The sequence below is a fragment of the Selaginella moellendorffii genome, unplaced genomic scaffold, assembly GCF_000143415.4.
Source record: "Selaginella moellendorffii unplaced genomic scaffold, v1.0 SELMOscaffold_111, whole genome shotgun sequence".
In the NCBI taxonomy this organism is placed as follows: domain Eukaryota; kingdom Viridiplantae; phylum Streptophyta; class Lycopodiopsida; order Selaginellales; family Selaginellaceae; genus Selaginella; species Selaginella moellendorffii.
Window position 1 is genome coordinate 223,107 of NW_003314372.1, and position 25,791 is coordinate 248,897.

At 54.6% G+C, this 25,791-nt stretch overlaps 11 protein-coding genes across 16 annotated transcripts; 3 read left to right on the forward strand and 8 right to left on the reverse strand.

The window, feature by feature from the left end:
* Positions 1–430: 430 nt before the first annotated feature.
* LOC9658526 (pentatricopeptide repeat-containing protein At2g39620) lies at positions 431–4,489 on the reverse strand. The gene has a single exon (XM_024664501.1). It carries the CDS (start codon positions 4,449–4,451, stop codon positions 984–986), a length of 3,468 nt encoding a protein of 1,155 aa, XP_024520269.1. The 5' UTR covers positions 4,452–4,489; the 3' UTR covers positions 431–983.
* A 733-nt stretch (positions 4,490–5,222) lies between these two features.
* Positions 5,223–5,719, reverse strand: LOC112342542. Its single transcript, XM_024664541.1, has 2 exons — positions 5,416–5,719; positions 5,223–5,272 (listed from the first exon to the last, which is right to left on the reverse strand). Exons 1-2 carry the CDS (start codon positions 5,717–5,719, stop codon positions 5,223–5,225), a joined length of 354 nt encoding a protein of 117 aa, XP_024520309.1.
* A 79-nt stretch (positions 5,720–5,798) lies between these two features.
* LOC9663076 (psbP domain-containing protein 3, chloroplastic) lies at positions 5,799–7,169 on the reverse strand. Of its 4 annotated transcripts, none has more exons than XM_024664512.1 (9): positions 7,056–7,169; positions 6,943–6,994; positions 6,819–6,889; positions 6,712–6,765; positions 6,583–6,660; positions 6,445–6,527; positions 6,198–6,392; positions 6,094–6,138; positions 5,799–6,037 (listed from the first exon to the last, which is right to left on the reverse strand). In XM_024664512.1, exons 1-9 carry the CDS (start codon positions 7,108–7,110, stop codon positions 6,005–6,007), a joined length of 666 nt encoding a protein of 221 aa, XP_024520280.1. In that variant the 5' UTR covers positions 7,111–7,169; the 3' UTR covers positions 5,799–6,004. The 4 variants fall into 4 exon arrangements, with proteins under 4 accessions (XP_024520280.1, XP_024520279.1, XP_024520278.1 ...); XM_024664511.1 differs by having other exon boundaries at positions 6,712–6,774; XM_024664510.1 differs by having other exon boundaries at positions 6,819–7,151.
* A 15-nt stretch (positions 7,170–7,184) lies between these two features.
* Positions 7,185–9,424, reverse strand: LOC112342527 (protein LEO1 homolog). The gene is made up of 10 exons (XM_024664505.1): positions 9,288–9,424; positions 8,997–9,229; positions 8,831–8,945; positions 8,598–8,768; positions 8,363–8,533; positions 8,188–8,319; positions 7,944–8,123; positions 7,765–7,896; positions 7,607–7,708; positions 7,185–7,545 (listed from the first exon to the last, which is right to left on the reverse strand). Exons 1-10 carry the CDS (start codon positions 9,372–9,374, stop codon positions 7,252–7,254), a joined length of 1,617 nt encoding a protein of 538 aa, XP_024520273.1. The 5' UTR covers positions 9,375–9,424; the 3' UTR covers positions 7,185–7,251.
* A 69-nt stretch (positions 9,425–9,493) lies between these two features.
* Positions 9,494–11,487, forward strand: LOC9658528 (ACT domain-containing protein ACR3). Of its 2 annotated transcripts, XM_002990682.2 has the most exons (8): positions 9,494–9,596; positions 9,658–9,729; positions 9,790–9,835; positions 9,900–10,014; positions 10,063–10,130; positions 10,190–10,810; positions 10,869–10,973; positions 11,024–11,487. In XM_002990682.2, the coding sequence occupies exons 1-8, from the start codon at positions 9,577–9,579 to the stop codon at positions 11,396–11,398; spliced, it is 1,422 nt and encodes a 473-aa protein (XP_002990728.2). In that variant the 5' UTR covers positions 9,494–9,576; the 3' UTR covers positions 11,399–11,487. The 2 variants fall into 2 exon arrangements, with proteins under 2 accessions (XP_002990728.2, XP_024520275.1); XM_024664507.1 differs by lacking the exon at positions 9,494–9,596 and having other exon boundaries at positions 9,663–9,729; positions 9,880–10,014.
* On the forward strand, positions 11,421–12,665 carry LOC112342530. Its single transcript, XM_024664508.1, has 4 exons — positions 11,421–12,014; positions 12,077–12,130; positions 12,189–12,314; positions 12,372–12,665. The coding sequence occupies exons 1-4, from the start codon at positions 11,517–11,519 to the stop codon at positions 12,531–12,533; spliced, it is 840 nt and encodes a 279-aa protein (XP_024520276.1). The 5' UTR covers positions 11,421–11,516; the 3' UTR covers positions 12,534–12,665.
* On the reverse strand, positions 12,565–15,348 carry LOC9663077 (glutamine--fructose-6-phosphate aminotransferase [isomerizing] 2). 2 transcript variants are annotated; one of them, XM_024664504.1, is made up of 11 exons: positions 15,098–15,348; positions 14,846–15,018; positions 14,686–14,791; positions 14,483–14,628; positions 14,256–14,423; positions 13,835–14,195; positions 13,532–13,782; positions 13,362–13,476; positions 13,054–13,309; positions 12,819–12,987; positions 12,565–12,763 (listed from the first exon to the last, which is right to left on the reverse strand). In XM_024664504.1, the coding sequence occupies exons 1-11, from the start codon at positions 15,333–15,335 to the stop codon at positions 12,680–12,682; spliced, it is 2,067 nt and encodes a 688-aa protein (XP_024520272.1). In that variant the 5' UTR covers positions 15,336–15,348; the 3' UTR covers positions 12,565–12,679. The 2 variants fall into 2 exon arrangements, with proteins under 2 accessions (XP_024520272.1, XP_024520271.1); XM_024664503.1 differs by having other exon boundaries at positions 14,483–14,791.
* Positions 15,349–15,524: 176 nt separating this feature from the next.
* Positions 15,525–17,618, forward strand: LOC112342528 (serine/arginine repetitive matrix protein 2-like). The gene is made up of 5 exons (XM_024664506.1): positions 15,525–15,759; positions 15,910–16,006; positions 16,056–16,188; positions 16,302–17,138; positions 17,200–17,618. Exons 1-5 carry the CDS (start codon positions 15,546–15,548, stop codon positions 17,521–17,523), a joined length of 1,605 nt encoding a protein of 534 aa, XP_024520274.1. The 5' UTR covers positions 15,525–15,545; the 3' UTR covers positions 17,524–17,618.
* Positions 17,516–21,926, reverse strand: LOC9658529 (transcriptional activator DEMETER). The gene is made up of 18 exons (XM_002990720.2): positions 20,768–21,926; positions 20,631–20,721; positions 19,960–20,567; positions 19,788–19,903; positions 19,644–19,723; positions 19,502–19,586; positions 19,355–19,446; positions 19,227–19,295; positions 19,141–19,177; positions 19,000–19,082; positions 18,512–18,937; positions 18,412–18,448; positions 18,297–18,354; positions 18,163–18,236; positions 18,042–18,107; positions 17,873–17,987; positions 17,762–17,800; positions 17,516–17,702 (listed from the first exon to the last, which is right to left on the reverse strand). The coding sequence occupies exons 1-18, from the start codon at positions 21,771–21,773 to the stop codon at positions 17,581–17,583; spliced, it is 3,204 nt and encodes a 1,067-aa protein (XP_002990766.2). The 5' UTR covers positions 21,774–21,926; the 3' UTR covers positions 17,516–17,580.
* Positions 21,927–22,035: 109 nt separating this feature from the next.
* On the reverse strand, positions 22,036–24,633 carry LOC9658530 (T-complex protein 1 subunit zeta 1). Its single transcript, XM_002990721.2, has 15 exons — positions 24,474–24,633; positions 24,350–24,413; positions 24,156–24,291; positions 23,935–24,086; positions 23,832–23,879; positions 23,682–23,774; positions 23,517–23,623; positions 23,343–23,457; positions 23,203–23,289; positions 22,946–23,150; positions 22,791–22,885; positions 22,670–22,738; positions 22,493–22,600; positions 22,317–22,435; positions 22,036–22,241 (listed from the first exon to the last, which is right to left on the reverse strand). Exons 1-15 carry the CDS (start codon positions 24,605–24,607, stop codon positions 22,169–22,171), a joined length of 1,605 nt encoding a protein of 534 aa, XP_002990767.1. The 5' UTR covers positions 24,608–24,633; the 3' UTR covers positions 22,036–22,168.
* Positions 24,634–24,664: 31 nt separating this feature from the next.
* Positions 24,665–25,384, reverse strand: LOC9658531 (iron-sulfur cluster assembly scaffold protein IscU). Its single transcript, XM_002990722.2, has 3 exons — positions 25,057–25,384; positions 24,942–24,996; positions 24,665–24,867 (listed from the first exon to the last, which is right to left on the reverse strand). The coding sequence occupies exons 1-3, from the start codon at positions 25,382–25,384 to the stop codon at positions 24,696–24,698; spliced, it is 555 nt and encodes a 184-aa protein (XP_002990768.2). The 3' UTR covers positions 24,665–24,695.
* Between the last annotated feature and the right edge of the window lie 407 nt (positions 25,385–25,791).

Consider the following 25,791-nt stretch of genomic DNA (forward strand, 5'->3'; position numbering starts at 1 on the left):
GTTTTCAGTCTTCAACACCATTCAATAGGCACGCTCGTTTCTTTGTTTCTGCGATAAGAAAACACAAGTTCATATTTAATTTAAGAAAACCAGGATATAAAACAATGATATTTTTGTAATTGATTTTCTAGTTTTGTGGAGGCCAAAAAAAAAAACACTTTCATCATATTCCACAGCGAGTTTAAAGTCAGCACTTCATCAACCATGAACTACAGCATCGATATGTCTGATTATGATCACAGAGCGCCTTACCAGAATTGATATAGCCGCCCATCTCTGATCCAATCCTCCTCCAGGAAAAAGAATTAAAATGTGGAACACCCATCGACTCCTAAGTTACGGCTCCCATCTTTCTTGTAGGTCTTGACAGGTTGCTGAGGAATTAGTAGGAGCTGGGAGTTCGAAAGAACTCCAGGGAGCTTTGAGCTGGTTTATGTTGAACTCTTTACATTGAACGCAACGATTAGCAATTACTGTTGCTTGATCCTTGTTCCTTGATCCATTGGACGCTTGATCCTTGTTCTCCTTTGTCAGCTTTTGTCCGTGAAGGAGCGAATGGTCTGCCATTTTTTGCATGGACTTTGTTGGAAAAGCGCAGACTTGATCGAAGGAATCAGATCCAAGCTAAGCCATTTCCAAAGTTGGCATGTTGAAACACTCTCTGTCATCTCTCTTGTCACCACCAAAAACTCACCTCCAGACCGCTCAAGCCCTGGATCTTTCCTTTCACGACCTTCCCAAACTCCTCTAGCAAGTAAACCAACAACGGATTCAGCTTCACCGCAGCAGCTTTCCTGTCCATGACTGTCTGGTTGTAGTTTCCACACTCTTATAATTCGGTCCTCAGCCTTGGAACTAAGCTGGAACACCAAAGCGCACACCCAAAACTTTCATCCAAGTACATGCTCGCATGGGAAGATCTCGGATTGTCCTCCTCCTCTCTCTCCGGTAGTCACTCTGAAGAGTTCATGGCGTGCCAACCCTTAGCTCGGAGCAGCAAGCTTGGAATTGGAGAGCGCAACGTAGGCGGCAGCCGCGGCCTGGGGGTGGCGGGCAATCAAGCTCGATGCCACGCAGGTACCGCGCAGCGTGTCGCCCTGCTGGCTGCACGCGCCCAGCACTGCCATCCACGCCTGCGCGTCGCCGCCGCCGCCGCCGGCACCACTGCGCTGCACCAGGCGGTGCGCTTGCTCCACCCATCCCGCTCTGCCCAGCATGTCGACCACGCACCCCGTGTGCTCCTCGCGCGGCCACACGCCGTAGTCCGCCGCCATGGACGCGAAGCACGAGCAGCCGGCTTGGAGCATCCCGGCGTGGCTGCACGCCCCGAGGATGCTGATCAAGGTGACGTGATTCGGGCGGACGCCCTCGCGCTGCATCGCGTGGAACAGCCGGAACGCCTCCTCGGCGTGCCCGACCCCGGCGTAAGCTGCCACCATTGCGCTCCATGACATGATCGTCCGCCGCTGCGAGTCCATGGCTTCAAACACCTCGCGCGCCGCCGCCACCCTGCCGCTCTTGGCGTACATATTGACGGCCGCGTTGTCCAGCGCCGCCGAGCGCAGCTGGAGCTGGAGGCTCCAGCCGTGCACCTGACTCCCGCGCCGCGCGTCACCCGCGCCGGCGCACGCGTCCAGCACGCTGATGAGGGTGATGGCGTCGGGCTTGACGCCGTGCTGCTGCATGCCGCCAAACACCGCCAGCGCCAGGCGCCCGCGGCCGTGCTGCGCGTACGCCCCGATCATGGCGTTCCACGACACGACGTTGCGCTGCTCCATGCCGGCAAACACCGCCGCCGCCTCGTCGATGCTGCCGCAGCGGGCGTACATGCTGCACAGCGCGCAGCCGACCACGGCATTGGTGCGCAGGGAGAGCGCCGGCGTGTCGCGCGACTGGAGGACAATCCTGCCGTGGATGCTCCGGCCGTGCTCCACCATCTCCGCCTTGTCGCAGGCGTTGAGGAAGTTGACGTAGGTGACCCTGTCGGGGTGGAAGCCGTGCTGCTCCATTTGCCGGAGGAGCAGCAGCGCCTCGTCTCCCCTGCCGGCGTTGGCGTAGCCAGCCATCATCACGTTCCAGGAGATAACGTCCCGCGCCGCCACCATGGAGGCGAAGATAGCGGCGGCGCGATCGACGTCGCCACGCTTGGCATGCATGTTGATGCACGCGTTCCTCACTGCCACCTCCTCCTCCACGCCACTCCCGGACAGGCCGGACTCGAGCCACTCCCCGACACCGCGCGACGCCGCCAGGGACGCATCCGACAGCAGGCACACCGCCGACGTCGAGTCCGGCTTGACGCCATGCAGCTGCATCACCTTGTAGAGATGCAGCGCCCGCCACGGCTGCGCGTTGAGAACGCACACTCCCATCATCGCGTTCCACGGCACGACGTCGCCACCGCCGCTGCGCACCGCCGCCATCTTGGCAAACATCCCCGCCGCGCCATCCACGTCCCCGCATTTACCCAGCAGGCTGATGAGTCCCGTCCCAATCGCGGCATCCCAATCCAGCCCTGTGTCCAGGATCTGCGCCACCATCTCCTTCGCCGCCACGGTCAGGACCGAGGACACTCGCGCTGGCTGCTGTGGCTGCTCGGACGCCATGCCGGGGGAGCCGAGCAGCGTAAGCTTGTTGTAGAGGCCACACAGGGATATAAAGGTGACTCGGTCCGGCGGCACGCCTTCTAGATGCATTTGCCGCAGAAGCTGCAAGCCCGCCATCACCTCCTCCGCTTCAAATCCTCCTCCTCCTCCTTGGCCTTGGCTGCAGCGACGGGCATACGCAGTGATGAGACCGTTCCAAGTGACCGCATTGCGGATGCTACACCTGTGGAACATGCTCCAGGCGTCCTCCACGCTGCCGAGCTTGCCATACATGTAGACGAGCGCGTTGCACAGCATGGCGTCGCAAGCGGCGGCCAGCGGCGGCGTGGTGCACCACTCGTCAGCCTGCCGCAGCTGCGCCAGGCTGCTGCACGCGTTCACCACCGGCAGGAGCGTCACCGCGTTGGGCTGCACGCCGCCCTGCAGCATGGCGCGGAAGAGGTGCAGCAGCTGCGCGCCGTGGCCGTGCTGCGAGTAGCCGGACAGCATTGCGTTCCACGACACCTCGTTCCTCTCCGCCATGGAGTCGAAGACGAGGCGCGCGTCCTCGATGCTGCCGCACTTGGCGTACATGGTGACGAGCGACGTGCCGATCTGGACGCTGGGCTCCGTCCCAGCGGCGGCGCGGCGGCGGATCAAGTCGTGGACCGATCGCCCCTGATCCAGCAGTCCCGACTCGCCGCACGCTACCAGCGCCGCGCACAAGGTGGCGACGCCAACCTCTCGCTCCGGGGCGTCCAGTGCCGCCATCATCCTGTGGAAGAGCTCCAGGCCCCGATCGCTTCGACCATTGCGGGCGCAGGCACAGATGATCGCGTTCCACGCCAAGGCAGTGGGACACTGGACTGCATCGAACACCGCAAACGCCTCGTCCAGGCGCTGGCACCTCCCATACATGTTGACGAGGGCGGCCGTGACGGACGGATCATCGCGGATGGCGGCGGCATGGATGCAGCGATCGTGGATGGCTTTGCCTTGATCCAGCGCCGCAAACTCGGCGCACAGGTTGACGACGGTGACAATGGTGACGGCGTTGGGAGCCACGCTCCACGTCTCGCCCCCGCCGCCGTCGTGCTCCGCCATGCTCCAGAAGAGATCCAGCGCCTCCTCCAGATGCCCGGACTGGGCATACCCCGCGATGAGCGCCGTCCACGTCACGACGTTCCTGGCGCGCGGCGCCATGGCGTCGAAGGTGGCGCGCGCCTCGCCCAGGCTGCCGCAGCGGCAGTAGGCGGTGATGAGGGCGGTGCAAACGATCACGTCGTCGAGGAATCCCCGCGCCGCGACGCTGGCGTGGATGATCCGCGCCTCCCTCGCGCTGCCACAGGCATTGGCAACGCTGGTGAAGCTCACCCGGTCGGGCACCACGGAGGCCTCGAGCTGCATGGCGCGGAACACCGCCAGGGCGCCACGGCCATCACCGGCGGCGGCGTGGGCGGCGATGATGGTGTTCCACGACACGAGATTGGGGTGCTCCATGGACGCGAACACCGCCCTGGCCTCCTCCACGCGACCGCATTTGCCATACATGTTGATGAGATGGTTGAGCACGAGAGTGGAGGAGGATCCGGAGGAGCTGTGGCTGGAGAGGATGTGGGCGTGAATCCTCTGGCCCTGGGACAGCGCCTTGAGCCGCGCACACGCTTGGAGCAGCCGGGCATACGTGCTCGCCTCCGCCGCAACGCCGCTCCTCTCCACGCACGCGACCATCCGTTCCACGCTCTCCCTGCTCAATGCCGATGGCCGGTGCTTGCGCACCACCACCGCAGGCAGCGCCGCTGGGATCGCCGCCGCGTGCATCCATCGCCGCTGCTGGCGATCGCGCGGGAGGCGATTGACAAGCATTCATGGTTTTCTTAGGTCTAGGGTTTATTGGCTTTTGGGCGATGATCGAGCTGGAGCTGGAGCGCCTCGCCCTGTCCAGCGCCGCCGCGCCGCGCAAAAAGCAGGAGCAGCAGCACAGCAAGAGGAAGAAGAAGAAGGGCAAGAAGAAGAAGAAGCAATCGGGCGGGCGGCAGCAACCTCAACGGGGTGATTCTCGCAATCCTTTGTCTCGCGCCTTCCGCGCCTCGGCCGACGACGGCATCGCGGGGTTTGTGAGGAAGGCATGCGAGGCTCTGGCGGAGAGGAAGCGGCGGATCTTCATGTGGGAGGCGACGCTGCTCCTGGGGACGCATTTCATGAAGCAGGCTTTGCAGCAAGCGACTGGCATCGCGGAAACTGCTGATGCGAGGGAGGTGTTCTGGTCCATCGTCCAAGCCAAGGCTGGGATAGAGCAGTACAGAGAGATTGTGGCTAGAGCCGCGGGGAAGAGGCAACCGAGACCCGCTCTTCCGCCGCCTCCCGACACCGCCAGTGGCAGCAGCTCTCCCACCGCTGCCGCCGCCGCCACCCTCGCTCCTCCTCCCACTTTGGATCTCAATACCAGCAACAAGCGGTCGCTGGAGGTGGTGATCAGGGATCTGGACGAACACGACGAGGAGACACAGAGGTTGGAGGAGGAACAGGAGAGGAAGCGGCTCAAGATGCAAGAGACCATCCAGGAGCTCAGTGTGCGCTTTGAGGAGGCCGTGAATTTTGCTACTCCACTCTAGCTAGATTATAGTATAGCTCTCGTCACGTCGAGATAAACGCATGCAACAGAGCAACACTCTCGCTCGTGTTCCCTGTTCTTGCAAGAAACGCGCGTCCCTTATTCTCTTGTTATACGCTGCTTAGCTTACCAGCCGGTATGGCTGCTTAGCTTCCCACCTTGTAGCCTGCCAAGAAAGAAACGGGTATGACCGAAGTGAGTAAACGAAAAACGTACCAGCGCAGCGGAAGTTCTTGGGGATGTTGTTCTTGAAGCCGCAGCGCTTGGGCACGGTGAGAGCGTTGGGCATGTTGCGGATGACTCCGGCGTTTTTGGCTGCCACCAGGGTGCTGCACAGGCAGTTTACATCGTTCTTGAAGTGGGAGACGGCAGTGCAGCACGAGCTGCCCGGGTAGCCAGCGCTGCTGCTCACCGCATTCAGGCAGCCAGCCAGCTGAATGTAATTGTTGCTGCAAGCAGCCTCGGCATAGCACACGAGCACCAGCACCAGCATTGCCACCGCCACCACTGCTTTGGCCATGACAAGGATCGAGCAAGCTGCGTTACAAACCAAAAGCTCCAAGAAGAAAAACTTTAGAACGAAACTGACTAGAGCTATCTCCGTTTAAATAGAACTCACGGATCCATTGATCGAGTGTGGAAACAAACCGAAGAGCACAGCCGGCGCCTGTTGATTGCACATCCTTCCTGGCGGTGGCGATGGTTTCTGTGCTTCATAAATGGACCTCGGGACGATTTAACAGCTTCCTCACCAAACAACGTACGTCACTCTGGATGCGTGGAAACTGGTGCTGTTTGAGCACCATCACTTGTGAACAATCCGGAACGACTCTATCGCCTGCAGCAGTAACAAGCACGAGTCAAGCGGCAAAGAAAAAATGAAGAAACTTGTACCTCTTGCAATGCTTTCCTGTCCCTGTCTCCATCAGCCTCCCAGTACTGCAAACTCACGTAAAGTTTGTTTGAGAGCTCGGCATTTCCGAAAGCAGTACAAGTACCTGGCCGGTTGCCGTGTAGAGCTGCTTGTAAAACTGCGTCTCGCCAACACCGGCCACCGAGAAGAAATGGCGCTGGGCTTCCCCGGGCGTCTGGACGGTGTAGTCGAGATAATACATGCCGTTTCTCGACACAGCATTCACCAGCCGAGCCGCTGTTCCAGGCGGCCGCTTGTAGCTTCTATCCATGCTGCCAACCTGCGTGAATCCTCAAGAAACACTCTCTCTGCCTGTGCGCACGTCAACTCACCACGCTCGCGGCGAACGCGTCCACGGATCCCAGTGAGCCGATCCCGGTGAAGTCGGCACCCAGGTTCGTGATGATCACGTTCACTGCTTGAGCGACGATAGCGAGTGAGATCCAGAGATGAAACTCTCGTCGTTATACCGTTTGGGAAAGTAGCCTTGGATGGATGGAATGCCACCACTCTTCTGGATCCGGCTTTCCCCTCGCCTTTTATCCAGTCTGCATTCACGCTGAGACGATTAGAGAAGAACTTGCAAAACAAGGTAGCACCTTTGGGTACAGTGAGGGAGAACTTGTCTTGTTCCTCGTATACTTGATATTCATCTGAGGCTCCTGTCTTGCATCAAAGTTTAACGAACGATTGACAAGTACAATACCAGCAGCAAACACAGGCGTCGCCGGCATCGCCAACAGAGGCACCAACAATAAGAGATTTCTCTTGCTCAGCCTGGAAAGCACGAAAAAAACAGTAGTCGCAAAGAGAGCACCAATACCCCTTACAGTGGACAGGCAGCAGCAGCAGCAGCATTGAATGGCGGTCGACTTGAAGTGGCTACACGGCAGCCGCAGTGAAGAAACGAGACATATCGTTACTGCCAGAATGAAATAATCACCTGGAACTGCTGGACGAACATAAGTACCAACGCAGTTCGTATGCACACTTGCCATGGCGCCACACTTCCCTGGCTGCCCCTATCTATTCTACTCTTGCAACCTGTGGCGAGAAACCAAACCTGAAGAACTTAGTGGCAAACACGATCTTTTCGCTTGTATAATAAATAAGAATAGTGAGCTCCATCCATCGATAGATCAATCTTCATCGCTGTCACTAACTACTGCTCTCCGCCTGTGCGTTTGCTGCTTTCTGGGAGGCGAATTTTGCTGCTGCTGCAGCTGTTCCCTATCCCTGTCTTTCCTCTTGCGGCGGCTATCCCTTGCCTCCACTTCCTCCTCTTCTTCCTCCCCCTCGTCATCTTCCTGCTCTTCCTCACCTTCATCACCTCGCGCACCTCTATTGCGGTCGCTCTCGTCTGAATCCTCGTCTTCCAAAATATCCCTCCTGCTCCGCGAAGAAGGGCGTCGCTCCATTGCCTTTGGTGGTTGCTGTATGCATGCGAAGAAACAGCCAGATATTAAGTATGCGGCTCTTGATGAGCTTACTTACCCGCTTAACCTGGTTGATTCGTCTCTCCGCCCTGCTTTCGGCGTCAAGCTGCTCTTGGTACCGTCGGTTGCTACGCCCCTCGTCGTCATAATCTTCATCCTCCTGAAAAACGATTACCATAAGCTATTGCCGATGAAAGTAAAACAGAGTTGACGAACCTCTTCAAGCGCCCCTTCAAGGTATCCAGGAGACAGCTGAGGTTCTCTCTCCCGTGTAGGGGGGTATTTACGCATCGTCTTCTCCTGCTTTTTTTGGAGATCTTCTTTGCTTTTAATCCTCTGTTCTGCTGCCTGGGCGATTCAAAACGTCAGAACTAAGTAACAAGCACAAGGACAACCTTCTCTTTTTGTTCTTTGTCCTTCTCGGGATCGAAGTCCGTGATCACGTTCTTCACTTTGAAAACCTTCTTGTGCGTAGAATCCACGAGAGCAGTCAAGAGACGGTGCGACTTCGATCTCAACGACGAAGGCATGAATCTCATCTTACGTGCCAGCCTCCCTTGGGCTTGTAATAATCCCTACAAGAGAGAAGAAGTTGAATATAATCAAACCGAACTGCGAAAAGTAAGAAAGTGTTCGAACCTTGGGCTGACGGATAAACAAGTGTGATTCGTCTTGTTGCCCATCTTGAACAGCAAGATCCAGAACTTCATTGCCGAGAAGAAGTTGCATGCTACCATCGGACCACTTCACAAACCGGGCGTTGCTCTCGGCCTACACACGTATAAGTAAATAGCCGTTCATCACAAAAGCGTACCGAGCGCGAGCCATCCCGATTCCTGACGTATCTCCAGCGCACCACGTTCTCCTCTATACGTATACGGCGTCGGCCAGTTTCATCAACAAATCCATCCTCTTCGACATATGTCTTTGGATCAAAAGGCCTTTGCTCTATATCCATAATGTTGGAGATCCTGACGAGATTCATCTGGAAGCAAAGGCCCGTAAGCTCACGAGATAATGAAAAAAAAAACAAGTGCCAAACTACTTGCGTTGTGAGCCTGAGTTGGAGGTTGCCTGAGTGGAACTTCTACTGTAAGAGGTTCACCCTTGGGTTTCTTGATTTCTGCGCGCTCTTCATCAGAGTAATACTGCTCCTCGTCATCCTCTGCGCCCCGCTTACTATCTTTGTGGTAGCTTCCCTCCAAGTCCGAGCCCTCCCCCTGCTTCACACTATCAATGACTGACTTTGGATGACACGAACAAGCAGCTTCGTCCACCCTACCTCTGGACTCGACGGCTTGCGAGGGCCGTCAACTCCTCCTTCCTCCTGATCGTCGTCATCAGAATCACCCAATGCTGCACGAATTCTAGCACCACGCTGCTCCTCCACCTCCTCGCTGCGATTTTTCCCGTGAGAAGAGAGGCCAGGAAACAAGCCAACAGCATACCTGCGAGTTGCTTCCCTTTCCTCCCCCTGGACTTGTCCATCGTTCTCAGAGCCGCTGGCGGCGCTCCCTTCTTCACCACCTCCGTCATCACTGCTCCTCCTGGACACTCTCTCATGCTCGCTCTCCTCCTTGTCGCCCTCACTGGCTTCCCTCTCGCCCTCGCTCTCTTCCCTGTCGCCACCGCTCTCGGCACCACCGCCCTCTGCCTCGCCTTCGCCTTCGCCCTCCTCCTCCTAGAGCACCAGCGGCAGATCTTTCAGTCCAATGTTGGCAGCGATCGATCCAACTTACAGAGTAGGAGGCGGCGGCATCGGCGTCGTCATCCGACTCCTCCCCGAAGAGCGACTCCATGAGATTCTCGCGCTTCTCCTCCCCCATTTTGCGAAACACCCCCAAGAACCCTAATTACCTGGACCTAGGTTTTAGCTGTCAAGGTTAACTGTTCGTCTCCTCGTCGCACTGCCATGGCGGCGGATGTGAGGGGCGGGGTCGGTGGCGGCGGCGGCGGCGTCGGCGTCGGGAAAGCCAGAGAAGCGCGCCGCGCTTGGATGCGCCACTGTTGTTGAGGTGATCGAGCAGCATGCAAGTTGCGGGCGTGCGGTAGGTTTCTAAGCTTAGCTAAATCGCGCAAACTTGTTGAGCTGGATGGATTGCCTGCCAGAATGTCGGGGCGAGGCTGTCCCTATTTCGATCCTGACTACGATACTCTCATCTCCAGGCTCAACGCTCCCAGGTGCGTGATTCTTCCATTTTCTATCCCGCCCTTGTTTCATTTCGCTTCTTTTCTCCTCAGCGTTGTCATCGACAACTCGAGCTGCGATGATGCAACGCTTGTCAAGGTAGCTATCACTGGTGTTGTTTGTTCTCCCTTGCATTTTCCCAGAGTTTGCGGTGGTTTTGCAGGTTGACAGTGCCAACAAGCACGGGATTCTACTGGAAGTTGTGCAAGTGCTCACGGACTTGGATCTCACCATTTCAAAGGCGTACATCTCGTCGGATGGTGGCTGGTTCATGGACGGTATGGTTTCTCGTCTCTGCGGCTTGTTTTGTTGATGGTTCCCTGCAGTTTTCCATGTCACCGATAAGCTGGGACACAAGCTCAGGGACCAGGGCATAATCGACTACATACAGCAGGTTGGTCTGGCGTTTTCCTTCTTGCAACTTTCGTGTGAAACCAAAACCATGCTTCGCAGTCCCTTGGAGATGCACAGGCAACGACGAGTCAGGTGAAGACTTCCCTTGCACCGACTGTTGGGACGCAGTCCAGTGGCGGGCACACGGCAATTGAGCTCTCTGGAAGAGATCGGCCGGGTCTCTTGTCAGAGATATCGGGGGTTCTAACGGGCATGACGTGCAATGTAGTGGCAGCCGAAGTGTGGACACACAACAAGCGTGTTGCCTGCGTCGTTTACGTGACCGACGAGGCGACAGGCTGCCCGATAAAAGACCCCGAGAAGCTGGCCAGAATGAAAGAGCAGCTCTCGCAGGTGTTGAGAGGGGACGACGAGAACAGGCTTGCAACGACCGATTTCTCGTCGGGCCTCACGCACACAGAGAGACGATTGCACCAGATGATGCTGGCCGACCGCGACTACGATGTTCCCAGCAGCACAAGCAGCATCAACGCGGTCCTGGATGCCAGGATCAGGCCCGTCATAAGCTTGCGGAACTGCCTCGAGAAGGGCTACTCGGTCGTGAGCGTCCAGTGCAAGGACCGTCCCAAGCTGCTCTTTGACACAGTGTGCACGCTGACAGACATGGAGTATGTGGTATTTCATGCGTCAGCCAGAGCAGACGGCCCATACGCATACCAGGTTTGCCAGTTTTTTTTTTTCTCTCTTTTTTCTCGCTCATCCGGTTCGTCCGTGACAGGAGTACTACATCAGACACATGGATGGCTGCACGCTGGATCTGGATGCCGAGCAGGAGCGCGTGGTAAAGTGCTTGGAGGCAGCAATCGAGCGGCGAGTGTCCGAGGTACTTCTTAAAAATCTCCTCTCGGTTTGCAGTAACGCTCGCTGCTCCAGGGGCTGCGACTGGAGCTGTGTACCCGAGACCGGGTTGGTCTGCTGTCGGACGTAACCAGGGTGTTCAGGGAGAAGGGGCTGTCGGTGACAAGGGCCGATGTGTCCACCCGGGGCGACAGGGCTGTCAATGTGTTTTACGTGACGGACACATCGGGCAAGGCGGTGAGCATGAAGGTGGTGGAGGCGCTGCGGCTGGAGATTGGGCAGGCAATCCTGGAGGTGAAAGAGGAAGTCAAGGAGGGAAGAGGAGAGGGAGCGGCGGAGGTGGCGGCGGAGGTGGCGGCGGCGGGGGGCATGAGCCGGTCGCGCTTCTCGTTTGGGAACCTGTCGGAGCGATTCTTTCACGGCCTGGGCCTCGTCAAGTCGTACTCTTGAGAGAGCACGTTTAAAGTGGTGGTGGAGCGCGCATTTGTTTGTGTAAATATCTTCTTCTCGTGTCAATACAAAACACCATGGGCGTCGTGTATGCGGAAACCGACCTAGGCCTGGTGTGATGGAGGGTCTTGTGCATGGCGGCGGCGGCGGCGCTTGGTCCTGTGCTGGCGCCGCGGCGGTGGCGATGCAGCGGCGGGGGCGCCAGCAGCCGGTGCGATTGAGGGCCAGCGCCAGCAGCAGCAGCAGGAGTGGCGATCCATTGGAGCGACTGGCGGAGGAGGCCCGGCAAAAGGTGGGAGGAGCGGCGCGGACGGTGTCGGACACGGCGCAGCAGCTCTTGAGGGATGCCAGGCGGCGGGCGCAGGAATTCCAGGAGGAGCAGCATGTCCGCGAGCGTGTGCGGAAATTCACCCGGAGTGCCAACCAGAGAATGGAGGACATGGGGTTTGAGGTGAGGAGAAATGCCAACGAGTGGAATCGCAAGTATCGCTTCACGCACAGGGGGGCCGAGTTTGTCGACTACGTCAAGGACCAGCTCCACGCCGCGGACTCGCGCCTCAGGATCAGGCAACGAGCGCGAATGTTTGGCGTTGATGCGCGGATGAAATGGCCCACTGTAAGCTCTCAGCTCTTCCATCTCCATCCCATCCTCTTTTGATACAATTCGTTGCCTTGCAGTACAGGAGACGGGTTTCACAGTTCCTCGACACTCCTCTGGGCAAGTTAGTGAGCGTAAGTCCTGCTTCTCGTTTTGTTCTTCACCATCTCATCACTCTCTCGTTTCGACCAGACGATCATGTTTGCGTGGCTCGTTCTCTCGGGCTGGATATTCAAAGTCTTCGTTATCTCTATGTGGGTTCTCCCCATAGCAGCGCCTTTGCTCATCGGAACCATTGCAAGGAACACCATTGTCGAGGTACACGACTGAATGGGAGAGTTTTCCCCTTGTGCTAAAAGCAAGCTTTGTCGGCAGGGAGCTTGTCCCAACTGCAAGACGCAGTTTATTGGCAGCCGAGGTCAAGTAATCGTGTGCCGGGGTTGCAGGAACGTCGTGTGGCAACCACGAGATGACTTCTCCTCTTCCAAGGGGACCGGGGACCCGGATATAATAGACATCGACGTTGAAAACACCTGAGGCTCCCTGTGCGCGAATAAGGACGAACATGTTGCGGTGCTTTCTCGCGTCGTTCAAGCGTTGTAAATGTTACAAAATTCTTGTCACTTCTCGTTGGCACAACCAAAAGAGCTGTGTTCTTTGATGTATGTATATGCCACTCTTATTCACTGTGTTGTGACGCTTTTTGCCAGGTTGCGTGGCTGATCCACGTTGTAACCCCGCAACACGGTCAGGTGGTACGCAAGGAGCTACAAGAGATTTCTAATGTCAGCCTTGGGAATATAATGCGGAAGGAGACGTTACCTGAAGCGGCACAATGTTGATAACAGGTTGTAGGCAGTCTTCAACTCGGGGAACTTCGATGACTCGAGACACGCCGTAGGGGCAGACCGCTTCCGCATCGCCCTTTGTGCATATGACGATCAGTCGGCCTTTTCTGGCTCGAAGCTGTTGGATAACAGACTGCTGCTTACTGTCAGGGATCAAGGCATAACTTCGTGAGTAAGTAAGCAGAAGAAAGCAGGGGCGGAGCGCTTGCCTGAAGGTAGCATCTCGCGTTGCAATGACTATTATCGGCAGTGTCTCGTCGACTAACGCAAGCGGGCCGTGCTTCATTTCCCCTGCTAGAATCCCTTCGCTGTGCATCAGAGCAACTTCCTTGACTTTCAAGGCGCCCTCCAAAGCAGTAGCGTAGTTGTAACCTCGCCCAAATATTAACAACGACTGCTCTTCGGTGAGTAGCTTGGCCAGCTCCTTCATGTCTTTGTCTAGTTTTAACACCTCCTTGACTTTATCTGCGAAAAGAAAAATGTTATCCTGTAGAGATGGTGCACAAGTGTGTCTTACTTGGAAGGTCAAAAAGTCCGTCCACAATTTCTTCTCTTCTGTTCCGGCTGGACATTGAATCGTCCCCAAGCGCCAGAGCCAACATAGTCATAACTGCTATTTGGCTTGTATATGCCTGGCGCAGCAAGAGCCCGTTAGAATCGCAGGGCAGAGATAAAGAGCGAACGAACCTTAGTACTCGCCACTCCAATCTCACATCCGGCATTTATGTGCACTCCACAATGGGTGCCACGAGCAATAGCACTACCCACAGTGTTGGTTATACCGACGCAAAGAGCTCCATGGGAATTGGCATACTCGAGAGCCTGTAGAGTGTCAGCAGTCTCTCCGGATTGACTGACGAAAACAGCAGTGTCTTCCCTGTATATTGGGCCTTGTCGATCGAGCAGATCGCTTGCCAGTTCCATTGTGACCGGAACACCTGCATTACAGACATTAGATTGGACGACAATGGTAATAAGTAAGGACTCTACCGGAAAGCTCCTCAATGATCGGCCTTGCTGCCAGTGCAGCATTGTAACTGGTGCCGCAGCCGATAAAAATGATTCGCCGACTTCGCCTCATTGTCCTCAGATGATCTTTGAGACCTCCTAGAACAACACTCTTCAGCTTGGATTCACCCCCACGAATGAGGCGGCCGCGCATGGTTGTCGTCAGCGATTCTGGCTGCTCAAAAATCTCCTTTTCCATGTAGTGCTCGTAGTTGCCTTTCTTGATCTGTTCAACTTCAAGTTCAAGAAGAGAAAGGGCTCGCTGAACCGATGCTGGCCTCGATAGACCCCCAGGCTTTCTTGCTTTGTCGGAATCGAACTTGAAAATGGAGATGTTTCCATCCTAGAATCAGCTAAACAAGGTGAGGATTTTTAAGGAAGCGAGAAAGAAGCATCACAAAACCTTGATATGGACGACTTCGTTGTCCTCAATGATCATGACCCGCTTTGTATGCTCAACCACGGCTGCCGCATCACTTGCTAGGAAGATCTCCTTGGGCTTCTTGATCCCGTTTGCCGTGGTGAGATCGGCTTCGAAAGCATCGGCTTTGGCATACTCCTCGCCGGCATCCTGGCAGTAGACAACAGATTTAACGATAGTAAGAGCGTTGAGTAGTAATGCCGACCAACCTTGACTCCTAGGAGCAGCGGGCTACCTCTTTTGCACGACACGAGCTCATTGGGATAGTGAGGACTCTTAAAGATGAGTGCATACGCTCCCTCGAGCTGCCTCATAACTTCCATCACTACTTGCGTGAACGAGACATCCGCGGCTTCTGCAAAAAAGTTAAGGAGGGGACGCATTAAATGGGAGACTAGTCCCAGATGCTTACCCTCGGACAGCCTGTCGTGCACGAACTTGGCAAGCTTGGGAATGACCTCGGTATCAGTCTCGGACTCGAATTCAAAACCGTGGCGCAGCAGCGTTTCTTTCAGCACCTGAAAATGGAGGAGGTTACGAGGGAGAGAAACACATGAGAAAGGCAGAGAGACCATATAGTTGGTGATAATGCCGTTGTGAACGACGAGGAAGTCATTCCCAGCTCCAGATGACTGGGGATGGCTGTTGCGCGGCGAGGGAAGGCCGTGAGTTGCCCACCTTGTGTGCGCAATCCCGGCATGGTTGCTGAAGCACAGCTCCAAGTCCAGCTCGCTCTGGTAAGCCTCTGGAGCCGGGCACCACCGTTAGCAAAAATGCCCAAGGACGAGAGCGAGAGGGAAGAGCTCACTCGCTCACTCACTCACCTTGGTAGACATTGGTGACGAGCTTCTCGATCTTCCCTTCCTCGCGGAAGACGAGCGGGGGAGGGGTGCGCAGCGAGAGCGACTTGGAAGTGGGAGGCCTCTGATCGGAATCGATGGAGATGCCAGCTGAATCATATCCCCTGTATTCCAGCCGCCTGAGCCCGTTGAAGAGGAGCTCGAGGATGAATCGCCTCTCCCGCGGCACATCGACGTTGAGGTAGGCGAAGATCCCGCACATCGTATCCTGCTCGCGATGGATCGATGGATCGATCGCCCTGCCCTAACCCTAGCATAGTGGAGAGTCTCCCATGTGTTTTTTAGGTGCCAGAGCGAGTCATTGTAGACGGCGCGTCTCACTCTTTCTTCTTACATTCCTTGTTCCTTGCCCTAATAAGCGCAAGTAGAGAAGGAAGAGGTCATGCAGATTTAGGGCAGCAGCGCGAGGACGATGCTGCGACGGGCGGGAGGAGGCGGCTCCTCGTCGTCGTGGGAGGATATGGTGGCAGCTCGCCACTACCAGCAGCAGCAGCAGCAGCAGCAGCCACAGCGGCGGGACGAGGATCTGGCATTGTTTCAAGACATGCGCATCCGGGAGGAGCACAACGGCAGCATGGAGGCAGCAATGGATCAGCAGCACACTCCACTCCATGGCAGCAGCAACGGTAAAGCTTAGTTACAAACAAGAACATTCTTCTTCATTCTTGTCTCTGTGCGAGACTTGCTGACCGATTGGTTTTTGTTTTCTTCCTCGCTCTCCCTCTCCCTCTCCCTCTCTCTCTCTCTCTCTCTCTCTCGTTCCTTCGCATTCGCAGGCAAAGGAAGCCACATTCGAGGAGGATTAGCTCACGCGCGCAGCAGGGGATCCAATGATCTGCTCACATCCGAGACTGACAAGAACGACTACGATTGGTATGTCACGTATAGACATGGGATGATTGAAACATGGATGTTTCCGCAGGCTGCTCACTCCGCCCGGCACACCGCTATTCCCATCGCTAGACCGCGACTGGCTCGTCGCAAGTCCCACGCAGCGGGAGAGGGAGCCCCAAAGGGAGCGGGAGTCGTCTCGTTGGCCGAGCAAGCTGTCCAGAGTGAGTGTGCTTTGTTGGAACATGTGCCTGCTCTGCTCTGCTCTGCTCAGCTCATTTCTCTTTCTTGCTTTGCCTCCTTGTTTTTTTCTTTTCTTTTCTTTCTTTCTCCACAGCTCTCTGCGCCCGAGGCCCAGCAGCTGCTGGTGTCGTCGTCATCGTCAGGTTCCTCTGGAGGATCCGGCTCCAGGCTGTACACTAGCAGCATCAGCAGCAGCAGCGGCGTGAGGGGCAATCCCAGTCCCCGAAGGCAGAGTGCTCCGCCCGCTACTACGTCCTTCTCCTCCTCGAGACCCAAGCAACTGGTTGCCGCCACTAGCACCGCCGCCACCACCTCCGTCGCCAATGGCAGCAGCGGGAATGCAAGGCCCTCCACTCCGACCAGAAGGCCGTCCACGGCACCATCTCCTTCCCCGTCCCTCTCCTCGTCTGCTCGTCGCCCGTCCACGCCGACCCCAGCGCCCAGGAGCAGCACCAGCTCCAGGCCTTCCACGCCAACAAGGCCCTCGCCAGCTTCCTCGAGGTCGTCCACGCCAACCAGGAGATCCTCCTCCTCTACGTCTACTCCCACCTCCACACTCGTCACCTCGACCATGTCCAACGGCAGAAGCTCGCGGGGCACGTCTCCAGTTCGCCGGTCGCAGCAGCCAGCGGCAGCTCACGAGCGCTCGTCATCGAACTCTCGCGGCGCAGCAATCTCGCGAACGGATTTGGGAGGTGCCGCATCTACGTTGCCATCCCACCTCACCAGGAGTTACAACCACTTGGACCGTGATATGTCTAGCTTCAGCAGGCGGGCCGTCACCTCCACAAACGACTCTCTAATCCACCCCAAGTCGGAGCCACTCAGGAAGCCTGCCACAACAAAAGCTTGCAGCGGCGGCCCAAGGGAGACCTCCTTTTACGGGACGAGCATCTCCAAGAAGTCGCTTGACACGGCGATCAGGCATATGGTAACGCCATTCTCTTCCGAGGCCAGGATGGCTGACTTTGTCCTGCGTTGCTTTCTTCCAGGACATTCGCAGGAGTTCGCCCAGCGGCTTCCGTTCCGTCCCCGCGGTCACGTCCTCCTTCCCAAAGCCGACAACCATGCCTCGCTCCTCGCAGCTTCATCAGCAGCAACAGCAGCAGCAGGCGTATGACAGATTGCTGTCGTCGGAGCGGCAAGAACAGCAGCGGCAGCAACACAAGCAGCAAGACAAGAGCAAGCAGCAGCCGGTGGAACTGTTTGAGCACGAGTCCTTGGACGGGACGGATAGCTTCCTGCTGGAGCTGACTGAAGCCAGATTCCTGGATGAGGCGGATTACCTCAAGGACCCTCCAGACATCATGAAATGAATCGAGAGCTAGATTCTTTTGGTTCGATGTTACACTTGATCTTCCTCGATCGGGAAGTTAATCATCGCCATCGTTAAAAATGGGTTGCCCTTTTCTGTTGCTTGGGGCGATATGCAGTCTTGCCGCTAGTGGCCGCGGTGATCGTGACTTGCGATCAAATCCTCGGACACAAACGTAACCTGTGATGCGAGATCATCTTGCTTGAGTAAACTCCAATCCAATCTTAAGAAAATCTTACCCTTCCAGAAACAAGCTTGAACCTCGTCTGCGGTTAGACCTGCATTTTAGAAATCCAGCCTCAGGCTTCCACGAGAGAAAAAAATTTATAAAAAAAAGCCGCCATACATACCTCTGAAAATGGCTGGAACTGATGTTCCGAAGTATACAAACTTTCGATGCAAATTCCACAAAAGGCTACGTGATACATTTAAAGGAAAATTGCCTGTTTCACTGTCTGCGAACACCTACACACGAGCAAGAGAGTCAAATATTAAGTGAAAGGAGCAATGGAATATTACCTCGTTCACTTGGAAATAGGTGCCATTTAAAGGAAAACTTCCACGCATTGCCGTTCGACATGGAATCTAGACAATAATACAAATAAATCCATTAGCAAATCATCACCAAGCCCTCACACACCAGCAATGTTCCTTTCACAAATTCGTCATCAACGCGTTGTTGATTCTCAAGCTGTGAGTTTTGCGGTTGCTCGTCTTCACAATTCACAGAGAAGACATCAAAGAGTCATGCGAGTGTGTCAAGCTCTTCCTTACCTTGGCTCCATAGTGCCAGTAAGTAGAAACAAGGGTCGTCTTTCTCCCTGGGTTCCAGCTGCAACATTTTCACACCTCCGAGTCAATTATCAACACCTTGCATGAATCAATAAACCTGTTGAACCAGCGGATGGTGATCTGGAAGCTCATACCTGTGAAGGACAGTAGTGTCAGGCAGGACGAATGTAACAAGCAACAATCTAAACAAAACTTACACATAGTGAACTGTTCGAAGGCGAAAAATGTTTTTTAACTTCGGAACGGGAATGTAAGCAAATTCGGGAGGCAATACCATGAGTTCCTTGGATGAGGCAGATGCGACAGTATATTGTGGTGGTGCCTGAGTTTGCTCGATCAGATTCAAATGCAAAGTCTCGCTTCCTTGTGTGAATAACAGATCTTCCATGTCGGGACATGTTGATGAGCCCTCGCATGACTCTGACTCGGGCTCAGGCTCGGGAGATCCAGGCTCCTCAATAATTGGCTCGCATTTCTTAGGTGTTGCAACAACATTTGTAAGCGTGGCTGGAGGCAGCGAGACTGGAGGCGGGAGTGTCAAAACTTCTTCTTGTTGTTGTGGTCCTGCCTTGTCACCTTGTTGTTGACATTGTGTAGGAGGGGCTGGCAAAGCAAGCCTAGCACTGAGCAAAAGACGATTTGTTTTCTGGTTAGCACAAACAGCAGCAGGACAAAAGCTTTTTACCTTGCATACGCACTTGCAAAGTGCCTACACTCCATTCTCATGGGACAGGCATTGCAATTAGGCCGGGTTTTAGTGCAAAACACCTGGGAATAGACAGCGATTTAGTCCAGTACATTGTCCAGCTAAGTGTGGACTTCTTACCTTCCCAAACGTAATCATCTGGTAGTGTAGCTCGTATCTGAATGAGGAGTTAGAAAAAAGGTGTGAGCGACAAGACCATGCCTTACAGCGTGAGTCGATCCAGCGTGCACAGCCTCGGCCATATATACTTTTGGACGGTTTCTTGCACCGGGTATCTACATGCGCAAGGCGAGGATCAATCCAGGGCCAAGAGAAAGAAGGCAACACGGCTCACAGTTCCAAAAGATGAAGCTCCAGTTCTTCTGGCAACGGCTGAATAGGCACCCAACCGAGGCGCACCAAGATCCTTCCAACGTTCGTATCCACCTACAAGGCACAAGTATCCAAGTTCTTGCTAGCTCAGCTGCGTAAAGCTACTTACAGGAAACGCGAGGTGGTCCAGTGCCAACAATCGAATGCATTCCACGCTCTTTAGTCCAAGGCCCCGTATGCTCAACAGGAAGTCCCTGTAGACACAAGTCCAAAATCAAAACAGCGCAGGATGGATGGAAAAGCACACAAACTTTGCGTCTTGGGGTGGCACATCTCTGATCCATTCGAGATCGATGCTGCCGTGTTCTTCATACACCCTATCTAGGAACCCCTGCAAGAATGCGGACTTTGTTAAATCTCCGCAACAACCCGTGCTCTAGATGCATGCAACTGACCTTCATCCGGCCAGCCAAGATGTTGTTCATCCCTCGCTCCTTGATTACGTCCGCCACTTCCTTCGTTTCAGCCAGCCTCACCGCATGCCAATCTGCACTATCTTCTGGCCTTGGTGCTGCAGTGACACCACTCAGTCCGGGACTTGTTTCCTCGTATTCTTTCAAGACTTACCATTTGGTCCCCGAGAAGTCACCTTAGACTTGATGCTTTCCCAGTCATATGACTTCTTTGTGCTGCCACGGGTATGCTCCAACAACGCACGCTCTTTGCCGGTCACGGTCGTCTCCTTCCGGGACCTCTTGTTGCTGGCCTTGGTTTCATTCTCCTCGCCATGCGACAGAGCTGTCGTGCTCGCACAAGTGGTGATGGTAGCTGCTACGCTTACCTCCGTGAGGCAGCTGCTGTTGCTGCTGGAACTCAGATCGTCTCCCGGTTGTTGATCAGCTGTTTCTTCATCCACGCTCGGCGGCTGCTCCTTGTCATCTACGCTCGGCGGCTGCTCCCTGTCATCCACGCTTGGCAGCTGCTCCTCGTCACCCACGCTTGGCGGCTGTTCCTTGTCATGCTTTGTAAACAAGGCCCGCCGGACCTTACGCCTCCCCTCCATAAACACTTCTTCCTCCTCTCCCTCGACACACACAACTTCTTTGTGCTTGCATTGGCTGCGAACATCATCTTGAGGAGTGCAGCAATGTTCGCGCTCGCAGGAGCAGGAAGAACAAGTAGCATCAGGCTGATTCTTGACTGGAAATCTCGAGGCCATCGCCATGAATGCGGAGCTGAAATTCAAAGAGATGAATGTAAACAAGCAATGCCTGTGGTAAAAGTTAAACCGATTAAACCTCGACAAATGGTCCGACACATTCTGCGTGAGGAATGCTCCGATAACAGAATCCACTACTGATCCTTTCCACTTGCTAAATTTTCGATTTCCTGCTCGACAAGAAACAAGTTCAGCTAGATTGGATTTCAGTTTTACCTTGGATGAGATGCATCTTCTCAATGAAACAGAGTGCCTTTTGTTTCATGTCCTGCCTTTCTTTCTCCCAGTTCTTCGTCGTCTCATCGCTCTCTCCCTCGTTAGCCATGAGAAGCTTCCACACCCGAGTGCTCTCCGGATCGAGCTGCACCTTTGCCCGAGGTTTCTTCTTCTTGATATTGCTCGCTGGAACCACAGGTCCAGCGCCAACAAAGGGCACCAGGCTCAAGCTGCTGTTATCCTTAAGCATCAACCTCTCGAGCAGTCTAGCCAGCACCTCCACGCCCTGTTCCACGGATTGCATTTGTGCCTTGTTCTTTTTCGCCTTGCCGCCTTGAGCTTGCTGCAGCTGGAGGAATTGCTTGTGCCAGGGAAACTCCTGGTCGATCTCCTCTTCCTCCTCCTGCCGCTGTTTGGATTGCTCGACATCGACAACAAGCTGCCGCTGCTGCTCCACAAGCACAGAGCGCTCCACAAGCACGGATTGCTCGGAAACAATCTGTTGGTGGAGAGGCCCCCTGATTTGTACCGTGAATCCCAGACCCCCGGCTTCAGATCCGATCGGCACGGACTGCGACAGGAATACCTCCTGCTTTCGCCTCTTCCTGGGCCGGGGAGACCTCTGGGCATTGTTTTCTGGTCTCGCGCCACCACTCCTCGGCTTTGGCCTTGGCTTTGGCTTGCTCGGGCTCGGGGTGGTCGACGTCCCAGTCGGGACGAGTGCTACTACTTTGGGCCTGTGCTTCCTGCGCTTGCTCGCCACCTCCTGCTGCGGCACCTCAATTCCCCCATCCGGCTGCGCCTCGTGCCTGTGAATTTCTTGGCGCTCTTGTTCTTCTTGGCAGGAAACAAGGGCCTCGTGCTCCACAGCCGCAGGCGCCACATTCAAGTCGAAATCTCTGTCTCTTGACGTTCCTTTGGAAGTGCGCGACGAGCGTGGACGCCTGAGGTGAGCTGCAGCTCTAAGAGCTGCGCGGCTCCCATCTCCCCTCTCATCCACAGCCATAGCCCCACAGAGAGACCCTCGCTTACCACGCCATAGCCATCTCCCTCTCTCACGCTCGGCCCAGCCCAAGCCTCGACAAGAAGCCCAGGATTTACTTTAGTCAAATGCGACAACTCCACCACATTGCTTTTACCACTGCCAGGCACAACCCTACAACACTGTTGCTGACTGATCGTTTTCCCCGGCCCCGACTCTATCAGGGTTCCATCACCTGATAGGGTCCTCTCTCACTGACTGACCAAGGAAAGGAAAGAGAAAGAGCTAAACTAGGCCAGTTTGACAAACTAGCCCCTGCATTAAATAAAGAGGAGAGTTCGCTCAATCTGTTTTGGTGGACTACCTGCATTAAACAAAAAAAAAAAACCAAACTTCGCCAGCGCCACGCCACGCCACGCCTAATTCTTTCTCATGTTCCGCCCCGCTCGGATGACTTCGTCTACGAGCAGCAGCTGAGAAGCAATCACCGGCCTGCCTCCAAAGAAAAGCTTGGGCTGTTAGAACGAGAGAGGGGGCCAAAGCAAGACGAGGGATTCGCTAACGTACGCTGCATCCACGATTTGGCGCTTGACGGAATAGTTGTCAAACACACCCTCCACCTGTGGGTCCATTGCTTCGCCCGTGTTGATATTCAAGCCCACAATGTTTCCATTGTCGTGCTCCGACTGCACAGTGTCGCGAGTCAAACACTCCCGTAGCAAACAAGGCACTTGTTTGTGTACCTGGAGCGTGATGAGCACATCCTGCGTGTCTAGCCCGGCATTCTGGGCCAGCGTTTTTGGCACCACCAGAAGTGCGTCAGCGAATGCTTCCACACCAAGTTGAGCACGCTATATCAACCCCATCAAGACAAAAAAATAGCGTCAGCGACAAATTACAAGAAGCCACTGTATATGTACCCCTTGAACGGTTCTCTTGACAATGTTCATCAAATGCTGCCTGGCCGCCACCTCAAATGCCCCTCCACCCTGCTCGTTGCTGGTCAGTCACCCTCACTCCCAAACGAAATCATGCACTTACCAAAACAATGGCCTCGTCCTCGATGGTGTTTTTGACCGACCTTAACCCATCTCGGATGGCATCCTTGATTTGAGCAATTGTATGGTCATCTGGACCTGCACACGCACACACAAAACAGAAGTAGCTGAGAACACCGCGAAAGTATGGCCACCAACCTTTGATTAAGATTGTGCAAGAGTGTGGATTTTTAACGTTCTCCACGAAGGTGTACTTCTCTTCACCAAGAACGTGCTCGTATACGGTACCGGCCCATCCCAGGACGTCCGGACTGAGATCTTCCACCGAATCCACGGAGTGTCCACCACAAGCGAGGATCAGTCTCTCCATGTTTCGGCGCTTGGCCCTCCTTAGAGCAATAATCTACAAGGTGATGAAACGTCAGCAATGCCCATGGACAAGTCCGGATTACTACCCCTTCTTTCGCAAACAAGTCCAACGAGATGGGATCTATCCCCTTTTGGTTGATAACAACAAAAGATTTGTCCGTTCCATCGCAAACCTGGTGCAAACATGAAGCCGTCAGGAAAAGAAAACACCGGCAACATCCTGTACCTGTTTTTTCAAAGCGATTATTCTCATCACTTTGTCGTCAACTTGCTTCCTTTCTGCGGCCACCATCTTCTCCCTCTGCTCCGCGTTAGAATAGAAGAAACCTGCGTTTATTTCGCTGCCGAAGGCGTGAGATGATGTATACAACCTTAGAATGCAAGAAAAGGGCTCGTGTACCTCTTTTCGTACTCAAGGGAGACATTGCACGTTAAAATAAAGGCATTGTCCACCCTTTTCTTCATGTCCGGATGACGAGACCCGTGGTCGAGAACAAGGCCTTCTACCTGTCAAAGACGAAAAAGATGAGGCCGATTACGGATGAGGTTAAGTAGAAAGACAGACAAGGCGTGTATCGGTATCGAACTTATGCCTCATGTGCATTATTTCCACCATGAAGAGATCCAGGGGCTCTTGCGGCTTCTTGACACAAAGAACCTGCAAGCCGGTGTATTAGACTCAAAATGCATGTAAAAAAGGCCATCTCCTTTATACCGCATTAACAACGATGTCAGTCAACTGGTCTGCCAAAGCCTCGTGCACCTGGTGAGCATTTTGTTTGAGTGCCAAAGAAAGAAGAACACAGATGAGAGGCTACCTTCGTTCTCAACGTTGTTCTCGCGACCATTTTGAGGATCTCCTTGTCAGGAGAATCTCCAATCTCGACTGGAATTTTGAAGTTCTCAAGGAACTCTAGCGTGGCCCTCTTGGCAATATCAAAACCATCCACCAGTATGCGCGGATGCATTCCTGAAAAGCAAAAAAAAAAAAAAAAAACAGAAGAGGTGCGTCGAGAAACAACGATCCGCTTTGGGCTACCTTCACTGATGAACCGCTCCGACTGTTTCATCAATTCTCCGATCAAGATGACTGTGGAAGTAGTTCCATCACCGCTAATGTCATCCTGCGCTACAGCCGTTCGGGCAATCATGATGGCTGTGGCGTTTTGTATTTGCTTCACCGAAAAACAACCGTGAGCATTTCCAAGAAGGAAGGAGGAAAGAAGAGCCTACCATGTCCCTGAGCAAGGTATTGCCGTCTTTGGTGATCTTGAGGTCGCCCGAGCCCCCAACGAGCCTGAAAGCCTGGTCTAAGCAATCCAAGAAAGAATCCAAGACCAAAGAGAGAGCAGCTTACATTTTCATGGTTCCTTTGGGGCCCAGATTGGTGCACACCACATCCTGGAGGCCCTTGGCAGCGTTGATGTTCATGTGCAGTGCCGCCGACCGGTTGAGCACCTCGGCATTGGGATTGAGCGACCGGATCGCCATACTTGAAAGTGCCGCAAAACCCTAACCCTAACCCTATGAGAGTAAAAGGCTTTTTTGATTCAGCAAATCTTGGAAGTGGACACCGATCCTACGACTTGGCTCCGGATGATCCAGCTCCAGAAGATGATGAAGCGGCGGTAATGCCGCCGCCCGCCGCCTTCTTCTTGTTGTAATCCTTGACGGCAGCTTTGATGGCGTCCTCGGCGAGCATGCTGCAGTGGAGCTTCACCGGCGGCAGTGCCAGATGCTTGGCGATGTCACTGGTGAGAAACCAACAGAATTAGTGACGAGGACGACGCACCAGCGAGAATGGAATCCTTGGTTCCCCATTCACCTGTTGCGGATGCCCATCACGTCGTTCACGCCCTTGCCCTTGACCCATTCGGTGGCTGCAAATTAGCAGCAGCGACGGATGATCGATCCATCAGGAGTGACTCACTCACACTCACCCACAGACGAGGACGCGATTGCCGATCCACACCCAAATGTCTTGAAGCACGAGTCCACAATCTTGCCCGATTCGTCCACCTTGATCTGGAGCTTCATCACATCACCGCAGGCGGGTGCGCCCACCAGGCCCGTGCCCACGTTTGGATCCGCCTTGTCGAATGAGCCCACATTTCTGGGATTGTCGTAATGATCCACCACCTTGTCATGGTAGGGCCTGCACGATCGGAGAGACGACGATCGGGATCGCGCTCGCGCTGCTGCAACCGCCGCCGCCTCTGCGATGGATCCTCGCGCAATGGATCCCCGCGCGGCCTGCCAGAACATCATCCTCCTTTCCCCGTGCCCTAATTAGGGCTCGACAGGGGAATTTTGTTTAAATATGCCACGCTGGACATACCGTTTGGACCCGGGTCAAAAGAGCTGCCCTGTATCAAGGTATGAGAGTTGGTGTGTTGTGTAGTCTCCTTTGCTTCATCATGGTATCAGAGAAGGGGGGGGTTGGGGGGGGGGGGATTTCCAAATCTTGAGTGATCTTAAGGTTCTCTTGAGATTTAAGCCCTGATCTCATCCTCTATCTATACTATCAAAATTCTTGTGGCTATCATGCACATACCTTAAAGATCTTAAGTAATCTGATGGTTTTGAGCATGGGAAAGCACAAAAATGAAGGATCTAAGCTTCTCCTCTCTGATGAGAATGTATTTCGTTGGTTCTCCCATTGTGAAAACTAAGCT